Source organism: Bipolaris zeicola, assembly GCF_000523435.1.
Source record: "Bipolaris zeicola 26-R-13 unplaced genomic scaffold scaffold_6, whole genome shotgun sequence".
In the NCBI taxonomy this organism is placed as follows: Eukaryota; Fungi; Ascomycota; class Dothideomycetes; order Pleosporales; family Pleosporaceae; genus Bipolaris; species Bipolaris zeicola.
Window position 1 is genome coordinate 129,698 of NW_006912055.1, and position 24,428 is coordinate 154,125.

Genomic DNA, 24,428 nt, shown 5'->3' on the forward strand with positions numbered 1-24,428 from the left:
TAACTAACGTATAGATTACAAGTTTTTTGTTGTTGTTGTGCTAGTATTCAATCGGAGCTATATCCTCTACCTCTTACATCACCATCAATATTGCGGTGCAAACATGACCACGGTCCATACAAACCTACTACTAAAAATGTGTTTTTATGAGATCTGACTTATGTAGTATAGATAGTTACTAGCGTAAAGTCACACATCAACTAGTAGCGCATTCCGTTCCCCTTTTGCGTTCCCCGTTATCTTTACCCCAATATAACACGCATGCCTAATCCTCCTGCATGGCCGCACTAGCACTATAGAAACCAACGTGAATCGCGTAAGGCGAGAACGTTCCAGAGAAGATAAGGAATGCGATAACCCTAAAGGGGGGCGGGGGGCGGGTTAGGGGGACTAAGGCTGAAAGTACTAGTGCTATAGCTAGCTACTTAGTTGCATTGTACTAACATCTGCAATCGAAAAGGAGAGAGATAGAGAGAGAGAGAGAGAGGGCAGGGCAAGGGCAAGGGCAAAAAAAAAACCCCCCTCCCAGTGGAAATCTGGTACGCAATGCGCCATTAGATCCATGCTTCTACTTCCCTGGGTAGATTATATACCTAGAATAGCGTTTAAACCGTTTGGAATCGAAACGTCAAACCCAATGATATCGGTGGAGCAAAAGAGTTGCATACATCTGGGGTCTAGAAAAGGCGGAGAAAAAAAAAAGAAGAAGAAGGAGAAGAAGATCGGGACAAGGAAGATCCTTCCTTTTTGTTCTTACACTACCATGTCGTCTGGCCATGTACGTGGCAGAAGAGGGCGTCATCTAACGTCATTACATGTGGCAAAGGCGAAGACCTAAAAAGGGGAGGGGGAGACAGAGATCGAGAGGTTGTAAAGGAACCAAAAAGTGGTGTGTGTGTGACGTATATAGTGATGTTATTTGGGTCACAAGCCTATTCCAAGGTTACTCGGCCGGTCTCTTCTTTCCCTAAGTCATCATAATCACTAAACCCTTCCCCCTCTTTCTAAGTAGTAGCAAACAAAAGTAGGTATCTATGGCGAAAACCAGAAACAACCCCAAAAAAGAAGGATGGGAAAAAAACAATTCTTGGTATATTGCTGGTAGAACTTTTGAGGAGTGAGAGAGATTCATGGGTGTTTGCGTTTCCATCAATCTCAAACAGCTACGGCCTGCATAGCAGATCGAAGACCTTACGGTCATGGTATCTATTAGAAAACAGAGGAGCAAAAAGCCCATGTTAAAAAAAAAAGGGAAAACATGGGAAAAGAAATGAATGTTTGTTTTGTCTAGACGTGACGAGGTGATGAGGCGAGTAATCGACCAAGACTACCGCTGGCAACTGAGGGTTCGGGAACGGGTGACTTTGCGTAGACAATCTCGCCTTCGATGGTGCTGACCGAAGTCCTGGATACGGCGGGTGACTTGTGCGAGTACGACTTGGGACTTGAAGGAGCAGTCACAGGTGTGACAAGATCGATCGACTTTCCTCCTCCATATGATCCGTTGCGGGACGGCTTGGTCCTAGGAGGAAGAGGGCGCGTGGTAGCTGGGGTATATGGCAGCGAGTAGCTTACTGAAGAAGCCGGAGTATGTGACAGCGAAGGGGCAGCGCTAGTGCTGTACTGTGATGTTGATGCACGGTTGTAGCGGGGTCGATAGGCTCGCATGTTATCAGGTGCATAAGTGGGTGCCGATTGAAACTTGCGCAAGTATTTTGATGCGTCGGACTGATACCGGTCATCGGTGTTGTCATCCGATGATACATCGGAGAAGGCACATGACGAGCGTTTTGAGTCGGGCTGGGTGGGGGAGCGCTGGGGAACAATGTCACGGAAGGCAAGGTCGTCAAAGGTGAAGTTTGCGAAAGGAGTGGTTGGCGGTGAGTAATGATCGTAGTAGTAGTTGAGGCTCTTCTCCGCGTCTTTTTTCTTGCAGCTGTGTATACAGGTTAGCAAAGGTGGTCTGTGCGCGATGGGGCTGTCAGGACGAGGGTGTCATCATCATACCTTTCTGAGCAGTAGAGCACGGTGTTGCTTGGAACAACAATTTGCTTCTCGCAAACAGTGCTGCATGAGAGGGTTAGTATATTGTGGGCAATCAAGAATGGAGTAGGGGTAAGTGGAGGACATACCAGTAGTTCAAGAAGCTCACTGCCATTGAGTCTTCGTCGTCGTCGTCGACGGCGAGGTCGGCGTCTTTGGAGGGAGCGACTTTGGAAGCAGCCTTGGTCGCGTGGGATTGCACGCGCTTTGACAGAGGCCGAGAGGGCCGTGCGTGCGGCGGCTGCGACTTCTTGGATTGATGGGACAGGTGACGAACGTGATGCGTGGCCATGGTGGAGGCGGAAGAAGTTTAAAAGGGCTAAATGCCAGCGAGTTGATAATCGCGCACGGTGCGCGATATTTTTGCAGGCTGAAGACGACCAAGCGAAAGAAGCGGTGACACCGGCCGCCCAGTTCCCAGCTGGCTGATATGACGGAAGGTTCGTGCGTGGCTTTGTTTAGAACCCCTTATCGCCTTGTGCACTGCGCCATCGACTTAGCCAGGAACAACGATATTAGGACTTGCTATCTAATACGAATTGGCGCGCAGAGCCGCCGTCATCGGGCAGCAGGGCAGCAGGGTGTATGTGGTGTATGGTGTATGGGAGGTGACGAGGACAAGAATGGGCAGCTGCGTCATGCCCAAAAAAAACAAACAAGCAATGACTTATGTACGTGGATAGTAGTATCTGTATGTACTTACACTCAAGGACTTGTCTCCGGTCCGGATGCGATCTGCGGACAGGGCTGCCGACGGGAGTGGGAGGGTGGAACGCTGGGTAGGCTGGGGCTGAGTGGGCTGGCGGGCGTTGGGGGGAACGATGGGAGAGACAGAGCCGAGTATTTCCTCGAGACCAGCGGCTTTCAGCGGCAGTGGAACAAGCAACGGTCCCGCGAGCTGATAACACAAATGATAACGACGGCCACCAGAGCAGGAGGGGGACGACGCGGTCAATAAGTAATTACGAGGCCGGCCTGTGCAAAACCCACGCCCAGTTCTAGAACGCTGCGATTGACGACGACAACGGCCCTAGCTGCACCGTCGGGATACGGCTGCTTGGGTATGTGGGGAACGATTCGTGATAGCCATCACGACAGACCCGTTGCCGTGATAGCATTCCAGCACGCAATGCCGCCGCCGTCTGGGCGCTGACTCCCCGCCCGCCTGCAACCCCCCACCCGCATCCACACCACGCTGCCTCAGACTCAGGCTCCGTCTCGTCCGGTGTGAATAGAATCGTCGTAGTGGCCAATCCTGCGCCCGTAGCCATCACGCCCTGCGCTGCCCTGCACTGCGCTGCACACTCGTCCAGCAAATGGCGCTCCGAGCCACACGCACACGCACACGCAAACCAACGCCCATCAAGGTCCACGCTGCGCCGCCATGGCCTGCCTCTGGTAGCGCCGCTCCCCTTACTTGGGTACTCGTTCACACCATCCCACCGTCTGCGAGCGCCTGCCTATCGGTGCTACTACAACATGCCCAATTCCAGCGTGCTGTCCATATTACGTGCCTGCTCAACACAATGAAGCCATATTGCGAATGTTCGCCATGTCGGCCCAATGGGGTAATCCGGTGCTTTGCGGCACCCCCTCCACCCATCGCCGCACCCTTCGCTTGTTTGCTTATCCGCAACCACCCATGTATGCACCTCCAAGTGCACCTATCGCCGGATGACTAGGCTGCCACACCTCCCTCTTTTGCCTTGCCCATACCGCGCTGCCAGCCCGTTGCGTTTGACCGGCCCTCTGACTGTGCATAGCAAAGATGCGGGTCCTATTTTGTTTTCTACTCCTCGCGTATAGTAGCTACCTCCCTTAGCGGCCGCGCAGCAAAGGCCCGACAACCACAGACTACTCGCCTATCCGCCGTCCCAGACATAGTGAATCATCAAAATTTCTGTCCTCTCCCGATCCTGAAACCTTGCCGCTGCCGATAATCCACAATATTAACACCGTACGCGCACTTCAATTCGTACGCACCGCGCATGTGACGGGCAAGACTTTTTCCCTTTGCAATCCATGTCATATCATACAGCAAACAGGTTATTTGTGCTCTGGCCGCTTGCAATTCTCCAGATCTGGATCGGCGTTGATGTTGGATAAAACGGGCCTTCCTGGATATGCTCAGGCACCAGCCGCCACTCAATCCGTTCGAAACTGAACCTGTTCCGCTCTACCCCACAAAAGTCAGCAAACATCGTACCCAATGTCGTAACCCCGACCGCATAATACCACGCAGGGAGACCCACCACACGCTTTCAAGAAAGTCTCGAACGTCTGCTCGTTGCGGATGGTCGCAGAAATAAAAACTAGGAGCGCCGGGTTCAGGTCGAAGAATTCTCTCAACGTCGAAACCAAGCGTGGGATGACGGACTTGTCATAGGTCTGCAGCGCTGTCAAACCCACTTCTCCGCGACACCGTCGTCATGGTAGCTTACCACGTCTGCTCCTATCACCACGTCTGGAACCTCCATTCCGTAGTCTTCTGAAAATGTTGTTGCGTCGACTGGATAGCCCCACTTGAGTGCTGCTGTACGCACTTGACAGCTAGAATCGTCATCGACATCGAGTCCGTTCAGAAAGAGATTGGTCTTGATCGCATCCACCACCGCCTCATCGCCGTCCGTGGACACGATACCAGCCACATCCAGGTGCTTCGCACACAGTATGGATAGCATACCCGTCCCCGCACCAAGTTCAAACACCCGTTTCTGATTGATGAACACGTGGCCAGACTCGGATGCAAGGTAGGATCCGAGCAGTAAAGCGGCTTCCCATGTTCGCAGACCCGTCGTTCCAGACGAAGAAATGACGGAACGGGCCTCCAATAGCGTCACGGCACGCTCACCGGAATCGCTGTCGTCAGTCGACTGTTGGGGGAACGAGTACGTCACAAAGGCTTTCTGCTGAGCGGCATCCGTTTCAGAAGGTAAGCTGGCCACAAGTAAAGTTGTCATTCCCTCCATGATATCATCTGAGATTTCCTATAACAAGGTAGGAGGGGCAAGTCAGCGGATGCTGCAACAGGTTGATTCCTGTACATGAAATATCTTTTGCTATGGTACATGGCTGTACACAGTAAAGGCAGGAACCGCAATGAAGAGATAGGAGACCATACATCCTCCTCAGGGTCTGTCATGGACCGCTCGAGTTTCCCGACAAGCTCCTTCAGAACCCTAAGCTGGTAGCGAGCCGGTGGTGGCGAGGAAATCTTGGATGGATCGAACAAGTTGCCGAACAGCCATGCCTGCACCAGGGGCCTCTTCAAGGTTGCATCGTCCGGCCATCTCAGCTGTTGTGGCTCGACCAGTTGGAAGTACTGGCGTTGCAGGACGCGCAACTGCGCCAGCTGTTCAGGGTTTTCCATAGCGGGGGTAGCGTTGAGGATAGTCTGAATAGCCTTTTTGAAAGTTCAACTAGTTCAGCGCCAAGTGTAAAAGACCTGCAGGCTCGTGGGTGATAATCAGCAGTCGTGTTCCTGCCCTTCGACCGCTTACCTAATTTTGCAGCGGGGCGTCTTGGCAGTCTAAGCGAGGCAGGCGCACCGCCGACCGCCGACACGACGCACCGCAAATTCGACATCTCTATCCCGCCGCCAGCTACTAACCACAGCGAATCGACAAACAGCAGGATCGATCTCTGTCCAGTACGTGCAACTTGCAAGCCTGCTCGCCCTACTGTCATTTGTGAACCGACGTCTAACAGCCGTCGCTGCAGGTCGAACTTATCCATCATGGCCGACTCTCAAGTTACCCTGCGCACGCGCAAGTTCATCCGCAACCCTCTTCTCGGACGCCGTCAGATGGTCGTGTAAGTGCAAACGACACCGAAAAAAAACATAGCAATTACACCGGACAAGGTGATTGTGGAAAAGGGAATTGATGAGTCTGACGGGAATTGTGTACAGCGACGTCCTCCACCCCAACCGCGCAAACGTTTCCAAGGACGAGCTCCGTGGCAAGCTCGGTGAGCTGTACAAGGCCAAGAAGGAGGATGTTTCCGTCTTCGGTTTCAAGACACACTTTGGTGGCGGCAAGAGCACCGGCTTCGCTCTCATCTACGACAGTGCCGAGGCCATGAAGAAGTTCGAGCCCCGCTACAGGCTAGTACGATACGGCATGGCCACCAAGGTCGAGAAGGCCAGCAGGCAGCAGCGTACGTTTCCCTCGCCGATACCCTACATGGTCTTGTGGATCAAGCATTGGTTCTATGAATAAAGGCACATGGGGTAGAAGGATTCAAAAAAAAGGAGAGATTGAAAAGGACATGAATATACTGACTAGGGCAAACAGGCAAGCAACGCAAGAACAGGATGAAGACTTTCCGAGGCACAGCCAAGGCCAAGGGTGGCGCGAAGAAGGAGAAGAAATAAGCGGCTGGAGTGGGCTGCTGCTGACGATGATGATGATGATGATGACTGGTTACAAAGGTCATTGTTTGGGGGGTCGAGAGTGGCGGTTTCTCTGGAACTACTACTGTTCCGCCTGCTGCGGTTTCTTCATCATGGTGGGAACGGAGTTGCGTCTGCGGGCATGGGCATGTTTAGCTACCATTGCCTGGAAAACTCTTGCGGATGGACACGACAAGACGGATGGCGTTTGAGATGAATTGTCTGCTAACCATCAATGCATATCATGGACTTTACGATCCTCCAATTGATTCGTCACCTGGCCCTAACTACCCCTTCCACTCCATTTTCTTGTCTCACTTTGCTCATGTGCAATTTGTATATGTGTTTTTTTTGGGGGGGGGGGGGCTGGTACAAAAGGTGATTTATTATATCATTGTGATGTTGATGCTACTGTGTGAGCAGATCTATATAATACAGACTGAGAATTTTTCTACTTTTTTTTCTTTCCTTTCTACTTGTTTCTTTTACGACGGAGCACTATTGGCTTCAGTCTTGATTGGGGCTGGACTCTGATGTTGTTGTTGTTGTTGAGCACCCATCACTGGTGTTGTACTTGCACCTCGCTGTGCCTCATCAGTTGGCTGTTGTCCCTGTGTGCGTCCTTGAACCGGAGTTTGTACTTGCTGTCCCTGTTCTCTCGCCGCCCCATTCCCAGTCGCATCTGCTCCAGCCGGTGTTTTCCCCGGCGTAGGCGTCGGTGGCGGAGGCGGCATATTCTTCTTTCCGGACCTGGGGCTCGACATTTCCACAAAGCGACGAGGCACATTTTTAGCGGGTGGCATGCCCAGAAACCCTTTGCCACCCATACTTTCCAGTGGCTTCGCTCGGCCTCCTACATAACAGCCCAGATCGCCGCTCCATACGAAGCCGCCACCGACAACGCCGCGGAGCACGCCAAAGGCGCGTGCGTCCCGGTATGCAATGCCCGTTTCTGGGTCGCGGTATCGGGCAATTGTGTTGGTAATAGGACACAGCTTTTGACCTGGCTTGAGCACTGGTTCTGCATCGGCCTTGTGCGCAGCGTTTTTTCTGGGCTGCTTAGGAGGCGCAATGAGCGTTTGTTGGATGTAGTTTGCAGCTTCTGTAGGAGTCCAGTTAAAGAGTGCCGTGTAAAGCTGTACCAGTGCTGATTTATCCTTTTCCTTGAGAAGTGAAGCACTAGTTCTTGCTCTTGAAGATGTCGGGGCTGGCGCTTCGAGGTTGGGGAAATTGGAGAGGATGAGCAGGTTTCTGAGGGCTCTGCGGATGGTTTTGCGGCGCGGTGGTGCAGGCGGCAAGACGGGCTTTTGGAATTGGGCAAGCATAGCTTCGGGGCCGATTGATGGGTTGCCGTTGATTTGTGGCATTGATGGATCGTTGAGCGGAGGGTGTAGTGTTTCTGAGAACGAGGGCTGTGGGACTGGTTGTTGCTGTTGGAATGGAGATGCTTGAGTAAAAGGATTCGGCGGGAGATCACCAGGCAGTGTTTGGGGCTGTTGATTTTGAGCAAATTGGTCAATGCCGAAGAGGAATGACGAATCTTGGCTAGTGGGTGCGAACATGACATTGCTTGCCATTGACATGCCGTGAGAGCCCATGAAAACATCTCCACTCTGAGATGCTGCTGCTGTCCACGGCAAATGTAGTGAATCTTGCCGCACTGGTAACGTCGTGGGTATAGGAGGCGTATGGGATGTCCTTATTGGAGACTGGATTTGGGCTAGGGGGCCGAACACCGGTTGACTGTCCTCTGCATGGTTTTCAGATGGCTGCGTAGGGTTTTGTGTTAGGGGGTTTGTCTGCTCTGCTTCGGACTCTGGTTGAGCGATTGCCGCTTCTGCAGCCTCGATCTCCTTGTTGAATTTTTCTTCAAGTTGCTCCGGGGTTGGGGCGTCTTTGCCAGTGTACTTGAGCTTATCATCAACCCAAATGCCCGGCCCACTGTAGTAGCGATAAAAGGGCCCATCGATTTGGCGGTTCTTTAAGGCATCTATTTTGGCCTGCCTCTCAGCTGCCCTTGCTTCTTCGGCCTCCTCCCACCTGTGCAATGTCTTCTTATTTATGCGCTCGTTGCGGGCGGCCTCAGCGAGCCTCTCAGCTTGCGTCAAAGGCTTTTCCTTGGCCTTTAGTTTTCGCGCCTCGGCAGCCTTCATCATGGCCAGAGTGTCGTCCCGCCGCCGGTCCTTCTCCTTGAGCTTTGCCAGCGTAGCGTCCTTGTTGGCGACTGTCTGCTTCCGGTTGGACATTCGGACGGGACCGTCCTCTTCGGTGGGCAGCCATGATGCGCGTTCTGACTTCTTCTTAGGCCGTGGCGGGGCATGTGTAGGAGACTGGGTGCGGGGGACGTCAAGCTTGACTCTCTTGTGTGCAGCGGCGGCGCTTCTCGCAGCAAAGGGATTTGTTGCGGCTTTGCGCTTCTTGTTCCTTTCTTGCCGCTCGGCCCTGCGCAGCTCCTTCTCACCCGCGTCATCATCGTCATCGGCGCCGCCATCTTCATCTTCCGAGGATGACGAGTCTAGGTTGTAGTCATCGTGCTCATCTACCTGGTCGCCCTGGAACTCCTCCTCGTCGGGCGCCTCATCCCATTCCTCGCCCCATTGCTCGTCCTCGGCGGATTGCGCGAGCAGGGTGGACATGCGGTTGCCGGCATTGGATCGGCGAGCACGCGTCGTGACCATGAGCTCGGCGGGGGCTTCATCGTCGCTGTCATTGTCGGAATGTGGAGACGGGTCGCGGGGAGGAGAGGGTGGTGGGGCGTGTTGCATTGCGATGTTGGACGCGGCCTCAGACATTATCGGTGGTGAGTTGAAAGGCAGGCACGAGGGTTGGCAGGGAAGGTGCAAGCGAGCAACGATCAATCACGGCTAGGGCCTGAGGCACAATGAGCTGAATTTGGAAGGGCGACGTGTCTTCCAGAATAGTTCCATGAGACAGTATGAATCATTGGCTGGGCTAATGCAGTTATGCGTGCCGGGGCATTTTGTTTCAAGGACCGTTGTTGGGGAGGGTTGCCGCAACGGTCGGTGGTGATGGGTGGTCGGCACGCAAGTGGACGCGACGGGTGATGGGCGATGTGCTGTGCGCAATGGGCAATGGGTAATGGGCGATTCGGGCAGGCCGCCAACACCAATGCAGCGGGTAGGGGACAGCGGCTGGGCCTGACTCGGATCGGAGAGCAGCGACGACGAAGACGACGACGAGGATGACAGCGAGCGCGTATGCGTAAGTATGCGATTGATGGGCAGCGGCAGTTCCCAGGGCCCGCAGCATGTCACTGGCCCCCGAGTGTGGTGGAGAGTGCATCTCACTGCCGGCTTGTCTATGTGCAGCACATGTGGGCTAGTGGTAATCAATGCTCTAGAAGTATTATGCCCCATCGTGTGGCAGTCTGACACGCGCTCCAACAAGGGCGCTCAAGCGTCGTGTACTTGGCTCGGCCGTCGAGCAGGCCCTTGAGCGGCAGCGAGTGCCAGGAGCGGTCGAGAGCAGGCCCAAGGGCGCTGAGCAGTTGTCGAGTGCGCGGCGTGGTTGACAAAGTTTCATGGCCCGCAACTGCACAAGATTATCGTCTGGCTGGGCGGGGCCAATCAGCGGGTGCAGCCACAAGAGGCAAACCAGAGTCCACGTCAGATACTCGACTGACGGCCTTTCTCGACGCGCCTCTGTGTTTCAGACGCTGCGGGCATGCGCTGCACTCTTCCGCGGCCATCCAGGCGGGCCTTGTCCACACCAGAGGGTGACAGCCCCTGAAATCTGTCCAAAAGCAATAAGCTGCAGGCGTGCAGTCATGGTCCCAGCAGGAGCAGTAGCACGAGTAGAGAGATAGTCGTGGTAAGCCTGTGGTCGGTAGTATGTAGGCGCAGTAGGAGACGGCCGTACTACAAGAAACACTCGAGAGAGAGAGAGACAGAGTAAACGAACAGCACCAGAGAAGCAACACAATCAACCTCTATCCACCCATCTACATATCCCTCTTTCTCTCCCGTATCCTCGTCCATGCAACCACGCCCAGCACGAGCGGCAGCTTCACCACCGTCCAGCCCAGCAGCACCAGTACAGCACCAGCACCGCAGCCGGCCGCCCGCCCGCATCGTGGCCGCAACCTGTAACGTGCCTGCTCTGCCAGCCACGCCCAATCAGGCTAGACCGCTCGTCTTCCTAGCCTGGCTCCCCATTTCTATCAAGCGAAACCTCACCCAAACCCTCCCACCGCGCATCATCATCCCATTGCTCATCCCTCTCCCTCCTTCCCCCTCCTCCTCGACGCCCTTTAGTGGTCTCTAGCTACATTGGCCATTCTCCATGAGCTCGAATGCTTAGTCGGCCTTCTGCTTAATCCCTATTACTTCTGTTCTCCAGGCACTCCGGTGATCTGTCTATTCCGCCCGCCTGCTGTACAGTTCCACTCCCCATAATCCCACCCCTCTCCCCACATACAGAGGCCCGCCACCGTCCCTCGACTGCGCACTGCCGCTCTCGCCCGTCACTCCTTCTCGACGCCCCGCCGTCCCTCTAGTCGACGGTTCTACTGCCTCTGTACATAAACGCCCCCCAGCTGCTCTTTGGCTCGCCCTGCGCTCTCGCCTAGTTCAGCTCGCTCCTCCGCACTCGTCTTGTCAGCGTTGGCCCCCCCCGCTGCAACATCGCCCGAATCCGGCCTATACTCGGCGCCGAATTGAAGCATCGCGAGTTCACTCTAGCCATTGCCGGCAATCGCGCACTATCCGGACTGGATCCATTCGCCGTCGTTGCCTCAGCCCCTCGGCATCGCCCTACCCACATTGCAACACGCTTGCCCTGAGCCGAGCCTCGCCTCTGCTGGAACTAATCCCTCTGCCTCACATTCCTTTGGCCGGCACCAACCTGCGTTTTTCTTTTGAAAACAATTACCCTGGCTTTTGGTAACCGAGTCATCACGACCGCCTTTTCCCGCATTAGATTATTGCCGTTACAACAGGGTCTGTAATCCATAATGGCTCCTCCCTCCAACCGCTCCGACCACCACATCAACCTCAACTATATCCCCCAGTTGCCCCAGCCCCCGCTCTCGGGCTCTTCCTCGACCGGTAACACGTCCCCCGTAGAGCCTCCCAACAGTGGCTCCCTCCGCTTCTCTGGAAATCCGTCGAACCCATTGGGCGCTGCAGCCGCCAGCACCAGGCTGGGCGCAGGCTCCCCATCGCACGAATATGGCGGTAGACTATTTTCCAAACGGTTTGTCGCATCTTGAAACAAGGCACGACTCGAGCTAACGCAATCACAGTGCACGTGAGATCCAAGCGCAAGAGGGCTTGAATCCGCAGATGTGGGGCCCTCCTACCAGTGGTAATTCGACTCCGTTGCGCGAGACCATTCCAGAGTCTCCCAACAGCGAGAATTTGAGCTTCCCCGACTTCAACAACTCTGCGCCAGAGACGGTTTCGGCTGCGCCCACGGGTCGCCGTGCCCGTGCCGGCACGCTTCCTTCGCGCTTCTCGCCTTCTGCTGCCCCACCGGGCCTCATGTCCGCCTCGTCACTCCTCCCAAAGAGCTCGCGACCGACTCCCTCCACCAGCCCCTTTAAGCCTGGCCCAGGTACACCCACCGATACTTCGAGCTTCAACGCTCTTGGATCTACAAATGCTGCAGCCAAGTCTGCATTGCTCTCGCGCCTTCGTGCGGGCTCAATGCCTCAGCGACCGGGCTACCTCCAGCCCTCTGTGTCTCCTTTCGGTAACCCCATCTTTTCCAATGGATGGTCAAACAGCCGCGACCGCAGCAGCACGCTCCAAAGCATTGCTTCTGTGCCCTCCAATGGCCCGGGCTCTCCTAGGTCCTCCTTCTCTCGTGACTCCCTTGCAGACACGGATGTCAAGACTCTAGACTACCTTGGCTTGGTCGACACTCCTCAACCTGCACGAGCTACTTTGGCCCCTTCAGACATTGAGCTTCTGTTGGAAAGCCAGCGGAATGCAAACAGCCACAGTACCAACAGCGCAAACCGCTTCCGTTCTTACTCTGTCAACGCAAAGGAAAAGTACGCCGAGGACGAGGAGGATCAGTATGGCGGCTACAGTGGCGCCATGACTCCTGCTGAAGCAAACGCACTGCTCATCCATGAAGCTGTCCGCCAGCACAACCTCGAGGTCCAGGCATTCGCCAATATTGCTTCCAATGCACGCCCCAGAGCTCGCACCGCCGGTGTGCTTGACGCCCCCTCGCGAGGCGCAATGCGTTCTTACTTGCCTGCCATGGGACGCTTTGACAACGGTATGGGCTCTGGTGACATGACAGAGGATGCCGAGTACAACCTCACAGAGGCTGTCAAGAAGCTTCATCTGCCAGGTTCCAACTTGGGAGACGACGGAACTTTGGAAGGACCCACTCGATCGCTGTGGCTTGGCAACATTCCCTCTTCAACCACCGTCTCATCGCTACAGGTCATCTTTGCTCAGTATGGTAACATCGAATCTACACGCGTTCTTACTCACAAGAACTGCGGTTTTGTCAACTACGAAAACCTCGAGAGCGCCGTCCAGGCCAAGTCTACTTTGAATGGAAAGGAAATCTTCCCTGGTGCCGGTCCTGTGCGCATTGGCTATGCTAAGATTCCAAGTGCGGCAGCAACCCCCGGTCACAACGGTCTCTTCCCCTCACCAAGCCCAGATCCCCTCTCCAAGGCCCAGGCTGAAGGTGCGGCTGGTTCTGCATCTGCAGCCAAGTTGAGTACCGTTCCTGCAAATGTGCCATTGACTACTCCGGAGCTCAGCGATATCCGTAACGACATTATTCAAATTGTGAAAGATTTGGGTGCTACCGACGACGAGCAGACGAGCATCTCTGCTAAGGTTGAGAAGGCTGTTCAGTTCAACAACTACGTGGATGAGATCCCATCGGTTGAGGAGCCAAGCCACACTCGCATCCATGATGCCCCCAGATTGCGCGAGATTCGCAAGCGCATTGACAATGGTTCTTGCTCAAAGGAAGATATTGAGAACATTGCCATGGCAATGCTTCCTGAAATTGCTGAGCTGTCTTCTGACTACCTCGGAAACACTGTTGTGCAAAAGCTGTTTGAGTTCTGCGAAGAACCCACCAAGGAGGCTATGCTTCGCGAGATTGCTCCTCACCTGGCCAAGATCGGTGTGCACAAGAATGGAACCTGGGCTGCACAGAAGATCATCGATGTCTCCAAGTCCGAAACGATGCAGAAGATGGTTGTCGATGCTGTTCGACCCTACGCCATGGCACTCTTCCTTGATCAGTTTGGCAACTATGTCATGCAGGGATGCCTGAAGTACCAGCAATTTAATGACTTTATTTTCGAGGTCATGCTCGGTAGACTTTGGAATCTCGCGCAAGGCCGATTCGGTGCTCGCGCTATGAGGGCTTGCTTGGAGAGCCACTACGCTACAAAGGACCAACAGCGAATGGTGGCTGCTGCGATTGCTCTCCACAGTGTCCAATTGGCAACCAATGCCAACGGAGCTCTCCTCTTGACCTGGTTCCTCGATACTTGCACTTTCCCAAGGAGACGTACAGTTCTGGCTCCTCGTCTGGTGCCACACATTGTCCACCTCTGCACCCACAAAGTTGCATACCTCACTGTTTTGAAGATCATCAACCAGCGCAACGAGCCTGAGGCTCGCGATACTATTCTGCAAGCACTCTTCTTCTCACCAAACGATCAGGTGCTAGAAAGCATCCTGGCTGACCAGAACTGCGGTGCTACCTTGATCTTCAAGGTACTTACCACACCCTTCTTTGATGAGCAAATCCGCGCCGATGTTGTGCAAAACGTACGCAATGTGCTCCTGCGCATCAAGGCGCAGCCACAACAAGGCTACAAGCGTCTCATGGACGAGGTCGGCCTTTCTACCCGCGGCGGACCTGGTCCACGTGACCATTCCGCAACTCGACCAGCGTCCAAGGACAGCGTCGCATCTGGAGCACCCAACGCCGGCAACTTCTACCAGGCTCCTCCCCCCGGCTACGATCCTGTCGCGCTCCAGCGCACAACAAGCATGGATTCAAACAGCTTTGAGCAGTTCCCAATGGGCGGGTACATGCCAAACATGCCGGGCATGAACAACCAACAGCAGATGCAATACCAGCAGCTCTTGGCCCGACAGGGTCAGTTCTATCCTCAGATGAACGGCTTCCAACCGTCAGCTCCTGGTATGGATGCCTACCGCAACGCCTCACCTGTTGCAGGCCCGGGTAGCTTCAACGGATCACCGATGATGCAACCGGCTAACCTCGCCGGCCAAGGTATGCCGGGCATGTATCCTCCATACGGCATGTACGCGCCACCTCAGCACCAGCAGGCTCCTGGTGGCAACCAGCGACGTGGGAGAGTAAGCAGAAATGCATCCCCTGCGACGAGCATCCGCCGTTAAAATCTTGTTGAAGGGATGAAAATTTCTTGACTTTTGGAAAAGGGGGTTTTTGGGAGGCGTGGTGTAGGATGCCAAAGCTCTCATGCCCTATTTCTTTTCTTTAGATTTTGTGGTGTTGCAAATTGGGGGGAAAGCAGTACCATCTTCCTGTATATGATTCGGATCTGTGCACTTATGTATCTGCTGGCGAGCATATTGAAAGAAAAAACAGACGACGCGACCGACATAACACGATACATGTCCACGTTTCTTGGTATCAACTCTCCCTTTTATGTCTACTTTGGTCATATGGATTTTGCTTGGTGTTGGTTGGACAAGGGTCTCTTTTTCTTTCCTTTTTGTATTGTGCAACGAATTCTTTTTATATGTCTACTATCTATCTTCAAAAACAGTGTCTGGCTTCTCTATGTGATTGTGACATTCTCTCCGTACTGATATATCGTTGGTCCATCTGTCTTTTACTGGTCTTTCTTCTCTTCGTGTTCATCCTTCGCGCGACATGTGTGCAGTGATGTCGAGCTATGCAGACTACGAGGATGGTAGGTGGGCGTATATGGAATAACTTGAAAAACAAACAAACATGATATTTAATGTGTATATGTATGTATAAAGAGAGAGATGCAAATCAGTAAGACATGTCAACAGCAAGTAAGTTGAACGAGTTTCTTTATAACTTCAACACACGAGATACAAAACACTATGCCTCCATCCGCTGAATATAGAGGCGAGAGAGGTAAAGAGAAACAAGAAAGTCACAACACGCATGTCTCACCAGCAAGGAGTGGCGGCACACACTCTTCATCCTTCTCAGACGTTCAACCGACTAGTCGTGTTTGGAAGGTGCATGTTGAATCATTGGTAATGAGGAGCGGGGGGGGGGGGGGGGGGGGGACAAAGAAGCATATTTTTAGGTTATGGTATCATGGTAGGGGCTAAACCAGGCGAAACTCGTGTTTAGTGGGTATGATTCCAAAGCTGGAGTAGATGAATGCACGTACGGTGGGGGAGTAGAAGTGTTAAGTTCTGTGAGCGTTTTTTTATCCTCCGCATCGTGGCTGAGCCCCGTTGGCTGTCGCGTTTGGATCATCTGCCATGAGAGGCGTGCAGTGGGTGGACGACTGGTTGGTAAGTATGTAGTGGTAGTTTGGAAGTATGCAAAGGATAACAGTTAAGGTAAATAAGTTCTGGGGGGTGGGTATATATGTATGTATATAGTCGTACGGTTGATTAGGTATGTTCGACCTACTAGGTTTTATGTACGCGTAAGCTATCCCGCACAAGATTCTATAGGCACAGTTGGTGTTGGAATGATGAACTGACATGATAGGAGGTTGGCAGATTGTCATGACTTCGCATTCGTGTTGTATCTGACCGGCATTGGTTGTTCTGGTTACAAGTGCTGGGCTAGGGAGATTGTGGCTGCTGTCAAGTCTTTGACATGACTCTGTGTACCTTAATCCCCCTCGAGTATACTGTAAAACAGTTGGTAGATGACATGGGGTATTGTCTGTCCAAGAAACGCAGTGATTCAGTAGAAAAGCATTTGACTGCATCTGGCTCGGACTTGTCAATATCCCAGAGAGCACATTCCCGAATAGGCGTATGCAAACCGCGACCACATCCCCTTCGATATCTCGACAAAGCCTGGGAATAAGCAGTATCGTCCCCGGAGATGTACCCTGAAACGAGATGAGGTGCATGGTTGACAGCTTGTACCGTAGTACTACACCTTTCTTAGATGTCCAGTAATCAAACCCAGTTTTGAGTCGTGGAGCACGCCAACAGAATATATACGTTATGAGATTGGAGACCTTGAGGCTTCCGATAGTGTAAAAGATGCGCAAAAATTCGAATATTTGAGGCTCGACATGTTGAGAGTCCTCATGGGCTCCATACGTTCATGGCTATACCGATCCCAAAAGACGCCATGCCACTTTACTGACGATGAGGAGTATCAATAGAAGCAAGATCCTGAATGAACCGCTGGTTTCATCACCAATTTCCTGTAGGTTTCCGTTCAATGAACCCTGGAGAGATAACGCCGTTAAACATCCATTTGTCAACATCTGTACAGGATGTTGCAACTCTGCACCCTCGTCCTCGTGCTCAGGTCACTGCATATGCCTAGCTGGGAAACGGCATGATAACAAAAGCTGCCATTTCCTGAAATGGTACTGCAAACCTGGGTCAAAGCTGCGTCAATGACGGCAACAGGTGACGATCAAGAGCTGTTGCGAAGTCGTGCCGTCTCTGGAATATCCTGAACACCAATGATACTAGCGAGGATCTTCTGTGCGACAGATGCAAATAATACCGAAATAGGAAACGACTGCGCAAAAGATGAGCAACCTGCTGGTAATGATGTTTTGCTCTGTGAATCTTCGCCTGGCGATCTTTTTCCACATGGAGTCATTTCACGGAAAGAAGTTGACATGTACTCTGTGAAGCCAACACGCTTATCCAAGTCAGCTGCTCAGGGACAGCCAAGTAAAAGTGTTCTTTGGTACGTTCGAGACGAGCTGAACATGAGGCTTGTCAAAACTGAAACATACAGTGACACTGGCATTCTCCAAGATGGAGCCGAAGGATAGGAAAGACTACAAAGCGACCATATGTCCAGATTAGGCGCGACTTCGACAGGGGACGTAGCTATTTCCAAACGATGTAGAAATGCACGACCGCACAAGCCGGGTGCGACAATAGGGCTCGCTATGCGACACATGCCACTTCGACTCAAGCGAGGTTGCATGGAGGTCTGCAGTCACAAACAGGGTAAAGGTGCCTGCTTATGCGAGCGTTGCTAGAGGTGTAACTGAACGGAACGTTTAGTCAGGAAAGCTTGCAGCGAGATAAGAAAGCAAATATGGACGCTTGGCAGGGCCAAAGCAGAGTTGCGTCACCATAATGCAAAAGAAAAGCGTGACAGGGCATGGTACGTGATGGGGCTGGATCTTGTCTTGTGACGAGTGGGGGTGGAAGAAGGGAAGCAGGTGAGTGGGAGGGGTGACGGGCTGGTGTCAGGGCCCACAACAGGCACCATCGGCCATTAACCCCGCCACCCCTCCAATGCACGCTGAAGGTACTACAGACACCCTACTCCATACACACACACACACACACTGCGCCAGACAACTCCACCTCAAAAACCAAAGCCTTGTACCACCCGCATCGCCTCGCATCGCCTCGCCTTGACATCGCCATGGCCTACAACTTTGTCAGGTCGTACATCGACACTTTCCGTGAGCGCACCGCCGCCATCAGCCACACATCGACGTTCCGTGAGACGGGCCAGATCACGCCCGAGGAGTTTGTGCTTGCTGGCGACTTTCTCGTCTTCAAGTTCCCTTCGTGGCAGTGGGCGGATGCGTCATCCCCATCGAAACGCGTCTCATACCTGCCTGAGGGCAAGCAGTTCTTGGTAACGCGCGGCGTACCCTGCCACCGCCGTCTCGACGACAACTTTGCTGGAGAAGCCGGCCAAGATGAAACGATAGTTAGAGACGGCTTTAACGCCGGGGAAGGCGCAACCGATGACGACGGCTGGCTGCGTACTGGTGGCATGGCAGCTAGCCAGGAGGCCAAGGTCCGCGACGTGCGGACAGTCGACGAGAGCGGCAACCTGGGCGCAGCAGAGGATGACGACGAGATCCCCGACATGGAGGACATTGAGGATGATGACGAGGCCATCATAAGGGATCCACAGGCTGAGTCAAACACGCAGGCGTAAGCCCACGCCCCCTGCGCCTGAAGATTCAAGACATACTGACACTCTCCACAGTCCTCTGCGCACATACACGCTCTACATCACATATTCAGCACACTACCGGACACCACGGTTATACCTCTCTGGTTATGGCTCCACCTCTGTTCCACTAAAACCCCAGGAGATGATGGAGGATATTGTCGGAGACTACAAGGACAAGACCGTCACAATCGAGGACTTTCCTTTCTTCGAGAACCCTCTCAAGACGGCCTCAGTACACCCTTGTAAACATGCATCCGTCATGAAGGTGCTTCTCGACCGCGCTGATGCTGCCTTGAAGCTGCGACTCGCCAAGCTCAAGGCTGGCAAAGACGTTAGCAAGCTCGATAGCGGCATGGAAGCCTTGGTTGATGACACACGGTTACTGAAGCTAACCGAGCAAGCCAAGGGCAAGGATGGTGAGGAAGCCAAGGACGACTGGGAGGTGCTGAGCGAGGGTGATGACGAAGAGGTGGCTATACGCGTGGATCAGTATCTGGTTGTCTTCCTCAAGTTCATGGCTAGGTAAGTTGATCTGTCCCATTACCAAAGGACCATGCTAACACACAACAGTGTCACACCAGGCATAGAGCATGACTTCACTATGGGTGTTTGATTGTTGACCGTCTTTCTTTGGGACATGACTTGGCGTTAAACGGCATCATCTTGATAATTATAGGGTGGGTAAACTGATGAGCGGGCGTAGCAATAGACATGGATCTGATCGGCATATCAGAGTATCAATCGCCATTTACTTTTCTCTTTTGAAAACAATAAGCATTTCAAGTATTGTCATCACTGCATGTCCGATCAAATGAAGAAGAAGAAACGATCAAGTATTTGATACTAATGGCGACGGCGGAAACTTCCAAAAGACTGCTTCCAGTTTTGGACTCCTTCAGGTCGACGCAGTTCCAACTCCTTGCCCTCATACCCAAAACTGCTCTCTGCGCGGTGGAACATCGCACATAGCCTGTCATACATACTGGCTTCCTTCAAGGCCTTGGGAAGGGCTGAGGGCGCTTCCAGAGTACCAGGTGCGATATCGCCAGAGAAGTCTTCTACCTCCTCGATTGTGATCTTTCCCTCTTCATCTATTGATGGAGCATCCAGAAGTGCGTGCAACTTCTTGTTGAGACGGGCCCGCCAAGGATCAACGCCAAATGACGACGCTGAAGATGAAAGGCGCTCAGCAATTTGGAACTGTTCAAGTTAGTACATGGGTTTGGTCAGATTGAATATTCCCAAAGACATACCTCTGCCAGCCCCTGTAGTCGGTATTGCTCAGCCCGTTTTTGAAGTCGAGGTGCTGATGGTGTGATTGGTACTGCACAAGCAAGTGCGAAGAGGGCCGCGAGGACCATGAAGATGTAAGAGCGCATGTTGAAGGAGAGAAGGGGGTGCTGGTGTTGATAGTTCGAATTCAATCAACTTTTGGTGGCTGTCAAAGCGAAGTGGGTGTAGTATGAATACACACAAAGATACCAGCGCTCTTATCAAAAGTAGCGAAAAGAATGTAGAAGAAGGATAGAGCTAATATGTAGTTCAACCACAAACGAAAGGCAAGGGTTGAAGAATGAACAGATGGAGCCTGAGGCGATACCCACTTGTATATATCGGTCCACGGACAGGCCGGGGTAGCTACTGAAGAGCGGTACGCTTAGGGTGTATCAGAATGCCCAAACCTTAATCCTACGGGCTTACATGCTATATGTGTACGCACCAAAGGGCGCAGCTATAAGGCCTTCCGGGATTGACGTGGTGCCGTTATTATTCCGAAACAGAGGTCCGCGCACTAGACGGCAAGGATCGGTGGCGTGGAAGAAACAAACGAGGCGATTCGCGCCCGCATTCGGTGCCCTTGCAGCGTTTGCCCTAGGGGCCGTCCACTGGAGGTGGCGCGATTCAACCGGTCCAGCCGTGGCATGATGCTAAACGCTGCCGTCATCATGCGAAGATGCCGTCTCCCATTTAGCAGTAGGAACCCTAATGGCTGAAGTTGAGATGGCTTGGACTGATAGATTGCAGGCATCTACACAGTACCATACTCTTGACGATGCTGACGACTCCAGCAATATATCGACTGGAAGAATTGAACAAACATTGTCACAGCAGCTCAGCTATGTGTGGACAATGAGGCTGATGTATACGTACTAGACCGAGGGATGGGCTTGGAGGATTGTGGGTTCAGTCTCGAAAGACGCAGGGGTGAAACAAGACGTCGTAGCTGATTGCGCGTCAACGCGGGAAGGCTAGCAGCAAACATATTCGGGGCGCACAGACACCAGTGCCTGGTCATCGTATGTCAAAACAATGCAAACCTGCCAAGGGCCTCCTGTCAGCCCCCAACCTCCCTACCTCACACCAACGTCATCCAGGGCCCTGTGACGTTGGAAACGGCATTCACTAGAGTTTTCGTGATCGTTACAGTTGAGCTTCTGATTTTGTCGTATGGAAACCGACGCCTCAGAACGATGACTATTCGCGCATTCAGACATTCTACTTGGAGAAGAAACAGGATGCGCTTTCTAGATACATCTTGACTACCCTGACTGGAACCCATCTCACCAACACGATATTATCCGGTATGGACCGCCATGCTAAGACGGCGCGCGCAGAATCGTTATCTCAGACATCAGGAACACCTAAAGCAGGCTTTGATTTGAGTAAGCTTCCGCCGATAGCTATACTGAAAACACGCTTGAACCAGGATGAAGAAAAATTGCTCAAAGAAACTTTGCGCCTGTACAATGCGTCGCTCACTACGGACATGTCAAGGGCAAAAATACTCCTAGGTAAGGTGGGCACTAAGGGAAGAGCTGCGTTTGAGTTGCGCTCGAGGAACCTAATCGCTGAAGAATTTGTAACGCCGAAACGCCGTGCTAGTCCTGCACAGATAGGAACACCTAACAAGAAACAAAGGGTCTTCAAGTCGCCAGATGGAACTATCTCGGCTAGTCAAGAGGGTTATGCTGCGAAGAAAGGAGCCGAAGAGACGTCCGACAATGAAGACGAAGCGCCGATCCAGAAGTCGAGTTTTTCACAGTCTCCGCCATTGCATGCTGAAGACGAAGTGCCCTTTCCAACGATCGTCGAGAACGGTTCAAGCATTGACATTGTTTGGGTTGTCAACTTGAATTGGATAGAGGCTTGTGTAAGCGCAGGGCACCTCGTTCCTCTAGGCGACAACTTGATGTATCAGGGCAAAGTGCAGCAACGACCAAAACCAAGCAGCACCAAATCCATCAAGGATATTTTTTCAGTAAAGCCAAAAGAGCCACCTGCATCTCAGACACTCAAACCCGCGGTGCCACGTCAGTCACAAAACATCCTGGATCGAGCAAAGTTGGATGCGCCTACAGTGACAAGCAAAACTACACATCAGCCTCCCCAATTTGGTAATCAAGCGCCTCGGCGCTTCGGTAACAAGAATTTAGCGCCCTCTCAGCCTTCGACCCACTCCTTTGCTTCACAGACGGCGCTTCTGCTTCAGCAGACGACGAGTGAGTATGAAGGTGAAGATAGTGATATACCGCCACCGCCCGAGTGGGTGAAGCAGAGCGTCAAGTATGCATGCCAGCGCTTTACACCCGCCAGCGGGCCGAATGAGGATTTCATAGACCAACTCAAGAAGATTAGGACTAATCGGATCCTTATCGAGGATGAGATAGGCGTACGTGCGTACTCGACCATTATTGCAGCCATTGCAGCCTATCCGTACAAGATCAGTCACCCACGTGAGATTGCGCAATTACCAGGGTGTGACGAGAAGACTGCGGTTCTTTTCGTTGAATGGAAGAATACCGGTAAAATCAAGGAAGTCGAGGACTATGATAACGATGAGGCAATGAAGGTTCTGCGTTTATTCTATGATATATGGGGTGTCGGAGCAAAGACGGCGCGACATTTTTACTACGACAACCACTGGACGGAGTTGGACGATATCATTGAACATGGCTGGAATGACCTTGACCGAGTGCAGCAGATTGGCATCAAATACTATGAAGAGTTTCAAGAGCCGATTCCACGTGCTGAAGTCGAACACATAGCCGCTGTTGTTCGAGACCATGCGGTAAAACTCCGGGACAAACGTATCAGTGTCACCATAGTCGGTGGCTATAGACGTGGCAAATCAGTTTCCGGTGATGTGGATATAATCGTATCGCACCCTGAATTGGAAAGTACAGCGGGATTAGTTCAGGAAATTGTCGAGTCATTGGAAGATGCTCAGTGGATCACGCACACCTTGACGATGAGCTTGGCAAACACGAAGCGCGGACAACACACGTTACCTTTTCGTTCCGCAAAAGGAGCTGGAGTAGGATTCGATACTCTCGATAAAGCACTAGTAGTGTGGCAGGATTCTGCTTGGCCAACTCGTGAAGAGGACCTCCAGCGAAACCCACAGGCGAAGAACCCAGCTATTCATCGTCGAGTCGACATCATCGTTGCACCTTGGCGAACGGTGGGTTGTGCAGTCATGGGCTGGAGCGGTGGCACGACATTTCAGCGAGATTTGCGGCGGTATGCAAAACATGTGAAGGGCTGGAAATTCGACAGCAGCGGCATTCGCAGTCGAGCTAATGGTGAAGCTATCATGGTGGAAGGGCCAGATGGTGTTGAAGGGACCCCCGAAGATGCAGAAAAAGCAGTATTCAAAGGGCTAGACTTGGAATATATACCGCCTGAGTATAGAGTCACGTATTGAAAGAATTAGTCACAGTATAGGTTAATGTGATGACCACTTTGTCACTCTGCTCACTTTAACGCCTTCAATAAGCCTCTTCACACACGGTACCTCACGTCACAACTCCAGAATAAAAAAATATGATCGTTCAAGTATCACTCTAGCGCTATACATCGAAATTCCAACTCTCCGGCCCTCCAAGTTATCTCTACCATGACCCCTCACACACTCCTCACCACCCCCCTAAAACTCCTCCACCTCCTCACCGGCCTCACCCTCTACATCTCCATCCTCCCAATCCTCCTAGCCTGGCGCTTATCCCTCACCCTCCTCCACCCCTTCCCCCTCTACACCCACGCACTCTCACACTACCAACACCACCGCACCACTCTACACACCCTCCCCATCCTACACCCAATCATCAACCACCGCATTGGCATCACATGCACCGCTCTCCTCCTCGCCCAAGCCACTCTCGCCATAGCACTAGTCGAGAAATCTCCTATGCATTTTCCACCCTGGCTCAGCGCGCATGCTCAGAGAACGGAATACAAGATTGAGCATGAAAGGGAGTGGCAGAGTGAACTTTTACTGTGTGTATCGGGCTTTTTGATTGTTTGTGCGCCGTTTTGCGGTACGCTGGGGGTGGGGGCGGGTGTGCTGTGGTATGTGAGGGAGATATGGAGGTGTGGGGGATTTGATGGGGAGGAGGTGGATGGGCGGGTTGAGGGGAAGGAGGAGGATGGGTTTGGTGGTATGAAGGATCTGGTTTTACCGTTTGAGATTTCACGATGTGGTGAGCTTGTTGCGTCGAAGGAGTTAGGGGATATGCGGGATTGGGAGGAGGTGGATATCTCGGTTCCTTCGCCAGTTGTGGTTCCGGTATCGCAAGGAAGGTTTAAGAGGAATCCATACACGCTGGCTGGTGTGATGGCGATTTGGGGCTGGAGAAATGACAGGGTGAATAGGGGGTATGACGGGCGAGATGTGCGGAGAAGGAGTTTTGAAGAGGATGTTGAGATAGGCGAAGGGCCGAAGAGGACATGAAGAGAACAATAACATAGTCTGAATTATCCTTTGCTGTCAATTACTTATGAACGAGACAGGGATGGTTAGAATTGAGAAACAGAAGAAAACATCACTATCTCCAAACAACTGGGGTATCACCTGAACCCTTCCACCTAC

The 24,428-nt window shown here is 52.6% G+C and overlaps 13 protein-coding genes across 13 annotated transcripts; 8 read left to right on the forward strand and 5 right to left on the reverse strand.

The window, feature by feature from the left end:
* Window positions 1–1,287: 1,287 nt before the first annotated feature.
* On the reverse strand, window positions 1,288–2,335 carry COCCADRAFT_22198 (uncharacterized protein; the record flags this gene model as incomplete). The annotated part of the gene is made up of 3 exons (XM_007709107.1): window positions 1,288–1,936; window positions 2,008–2,067; window positions 2,133–2,335. 3 exons carry the CDS (start codon window positions 2,333–2,335, stop codon window positions 1,288–1,290), a joined length of 912 nt encoding a protein of 303 aa, XP_007707297.1.
* Window positions 2,336–2,644: 309 nt separating this feature from the next.
* On the forward strand, window positions 2,645–3,001 carry COCCADRAFT_83299 (uncharacterized protein; the record flags this gene model as incomplete). Its single annotated transcript, XM_007709181.1, has 1 exon — window positions 2,645–3,001. The coding sequence occupies one exon, from the start codon at window positions 2,645–2,647 to the stop codon at window positions 2,999–3,001; it is 357 nt and encodes a 118-aa protein (XP_007707371.1).
* Window positions 3,002–4,073: 1,072 nt separating this feature from the next.
* On the reverse strand, window positions 4,074–5,413 carry COCCADRAFT_32536 (uncharacterized protein; the record flags this gene model as incomplete). The annotated part of the gene is made up of 4 exons (XM_007709135.1): window positions 4,074–4,219; window positions 4,296–4,431; window positions 4,485–5,030; window positions 5,165–5,413. The coding sequence occupies 4 exons, from the start codon at window positions 5,411–5,413 to the stop codon at window positions 4,074–4,076; spliced, it is 1,077 nt and encodes a 358-aa protein (XP_007707325.1).
* A 366-nt stretch (window positions 5,414–5,779) lies between these two features.
* COCCADRAFT_22200 (uncharacterized protein) lies at window positions 5,780–6,263 on the forward strand (the record flags this gene model as incomplete). The annotated part of the gene is made up of 2 exons (XM_007709108.1): window positions 5,780–5,856; window positions 5,954–6,263. The coding sequence occupies 2 exons, from the start codon at window positions 5,780–5,782 to the stop codon at window positions 6,261–6,263; spliced, it is 387 nt and encodes a 128-aa protein (XP_007707298.1).
* Window positions 6,264–6,921: 658 nt separating this feature from the next.
* Window positions 6,922–9,201, reverse strand: COCCADRAFT_83158 (uncharacterized protein; the record flags this gene model as incomplete). The annotated part of the gene is made up of 1 exon (XM_007709182.1): window positions 6,922–9,201. One exon carries the CDS (start codon window positions 9,199–9,201, stop codon window positions 6,922–6,924), a length of 2,280 nt encoding a protein of 759 aa, XP_007707372.1.
* A 99-nt stretch (window positions 9,202–9,300) lies between these two features.
* Window positions 9,301–9,813, reverse strand: COCCADRAFT_83238 (uncharacterized protein; the record flags this gene model as incomplete). Its single annotated transcript, XM_007709183.1, has 1 exon — window positions 9,301–9,813. The coding sequence occupies one exon, from the start codon at window positions 9,811–9,813 to the stop codon at window positions 9,301–9,303; it is 513 nt and encodes a 170-aa protein (XP_007707373.1).
* Window positions 9,814–10,831: 1,018 nt separating this feature from the next.
* COCCADRAFT_83074 (uncharacterized protein) lies at window positions 10,832–11,341 on the forward strand (the record flags this gene model as incomplete). The annotated part of the gene is made up of 1 exon (XM_007709184.1): window positions 10,832–11,341. A coding segment is annotated over one exon (510 nt), but the record flags the coding sequence as incomplete, so codon positions are not given.
* Window positions 11,342–11,408: 67 nt separating this feature from the next.
* On the forward strand, window positions 11,409–14,814 carry COCCADRAFT_32540 (uncharacterized protein; the record flags this gene model as incomplete). Its single annotated transcript, XM_007709136.1, has 2 exons — window positions 11,409–11,650; window positions 11,700–14,814. 2 exons carry the CDS (start codon window positions 11,409–11,411, stop codon window positions 14,812–14,814), a joined length of 3,357 nt encoding a protein of 1,118 aa, XP_007707326.1.
* A 699-nt stretch (window positions 14,815–15,513) lies between these two features.
* On the forward strand, window positions 15,514–16,775 carry COCCADRAFT_22203 (uncharacterized protein; the record flags this gene model as incomplete). The annotated part of the gene is made up of 4 exons (XM_007709109.1): window positions 15,514–15,654; window positions 15,744–15,939; window positions 16,030–16,045; window positions 16,553–16,775. 4 exons carry the CDS (start codon window positions 15,514–15,516, stop codon window positions 16,773–16,775), a joined length of 576 nt encoding a protein of 191 aa, XP_007707299.1.
* Window positions 16,776–18,013: 1,238 nt separating this feature from the next.
* Window positions 18,014–19,172, forward strand: COCCADRAFT_83419 (uncharacterized protein; the record flags this gene model as incomplete). Its single annotated transcript, XM_007709185.1, has 3 exons — window positions 18,014–18,537; window positions 18,593–19,081; window positions 19,130–19,172. The coding sequence occupies 3 exons, from the start codon at window positions 18,014–18,016 to the stop codon at window positions 19,170–19,172; spliced, it is 1,056 nt and encodes a 351-aa protein (XP_007707375.1).
* Window positions 19,173–19,402: 230 nt separating this feature from the next.
* Window positions 19,403–19,938, reverse strand: COCCADRAFT_22205 (uncharacterized protein; the record flags this gene model as incomplete). The annotated part of the gene is made up of 2 exons (XM_007709110.1): window positions 19,403–19,759; window positions 19,813–19,938. The coding sequence occupies 2 exons, from the start codon at window positions 19,936–19,938 to the stop codon at window positions 19,403–19,405; spliced, it is 483 nt and encodes a 160-aa protein (XP_007707300.1).
* A 1,205-nt stretch (window positions 19,939–21,143) lies between these two features.
* Window positions 21,144–23,264, forward strand: COCCADRAFT_893 (uncharacterized protein; the record flags this gene model as incomplete). The annotated part of the gene is made up of 1 exon (XM_007709086.1): window positions 21,144–23,264. The coding sequence occupies one exon, from the start codon at window positions 21,144–21,146 to the stop codon at window positions 23,262–23,264; it is 2,121 nt and encodes a 706-aa protein (XP_007707276.1).
* Window positions 23,265–23,456: 192 nt separating this feature from the next.
* On the forward strand, window positions 23,457–24,290 carry COCCADRAFT_83198 (uncharacterized protein; the record flags this gene model as incomplete). The annotated part of the gene is made up of 1 exon (XM_007709186.1): window positions 23,457–24,290. The coding sequence occupies one exon, from the start codon at window positions 23,457–23,459 to the stop codon at window positions 24,288–24,290; it is 834 nt and encodes a 277-aa protein (XP_007707376.1).
* Window positions 24,291–24,428: the final 138 nt, after the last annotated feature.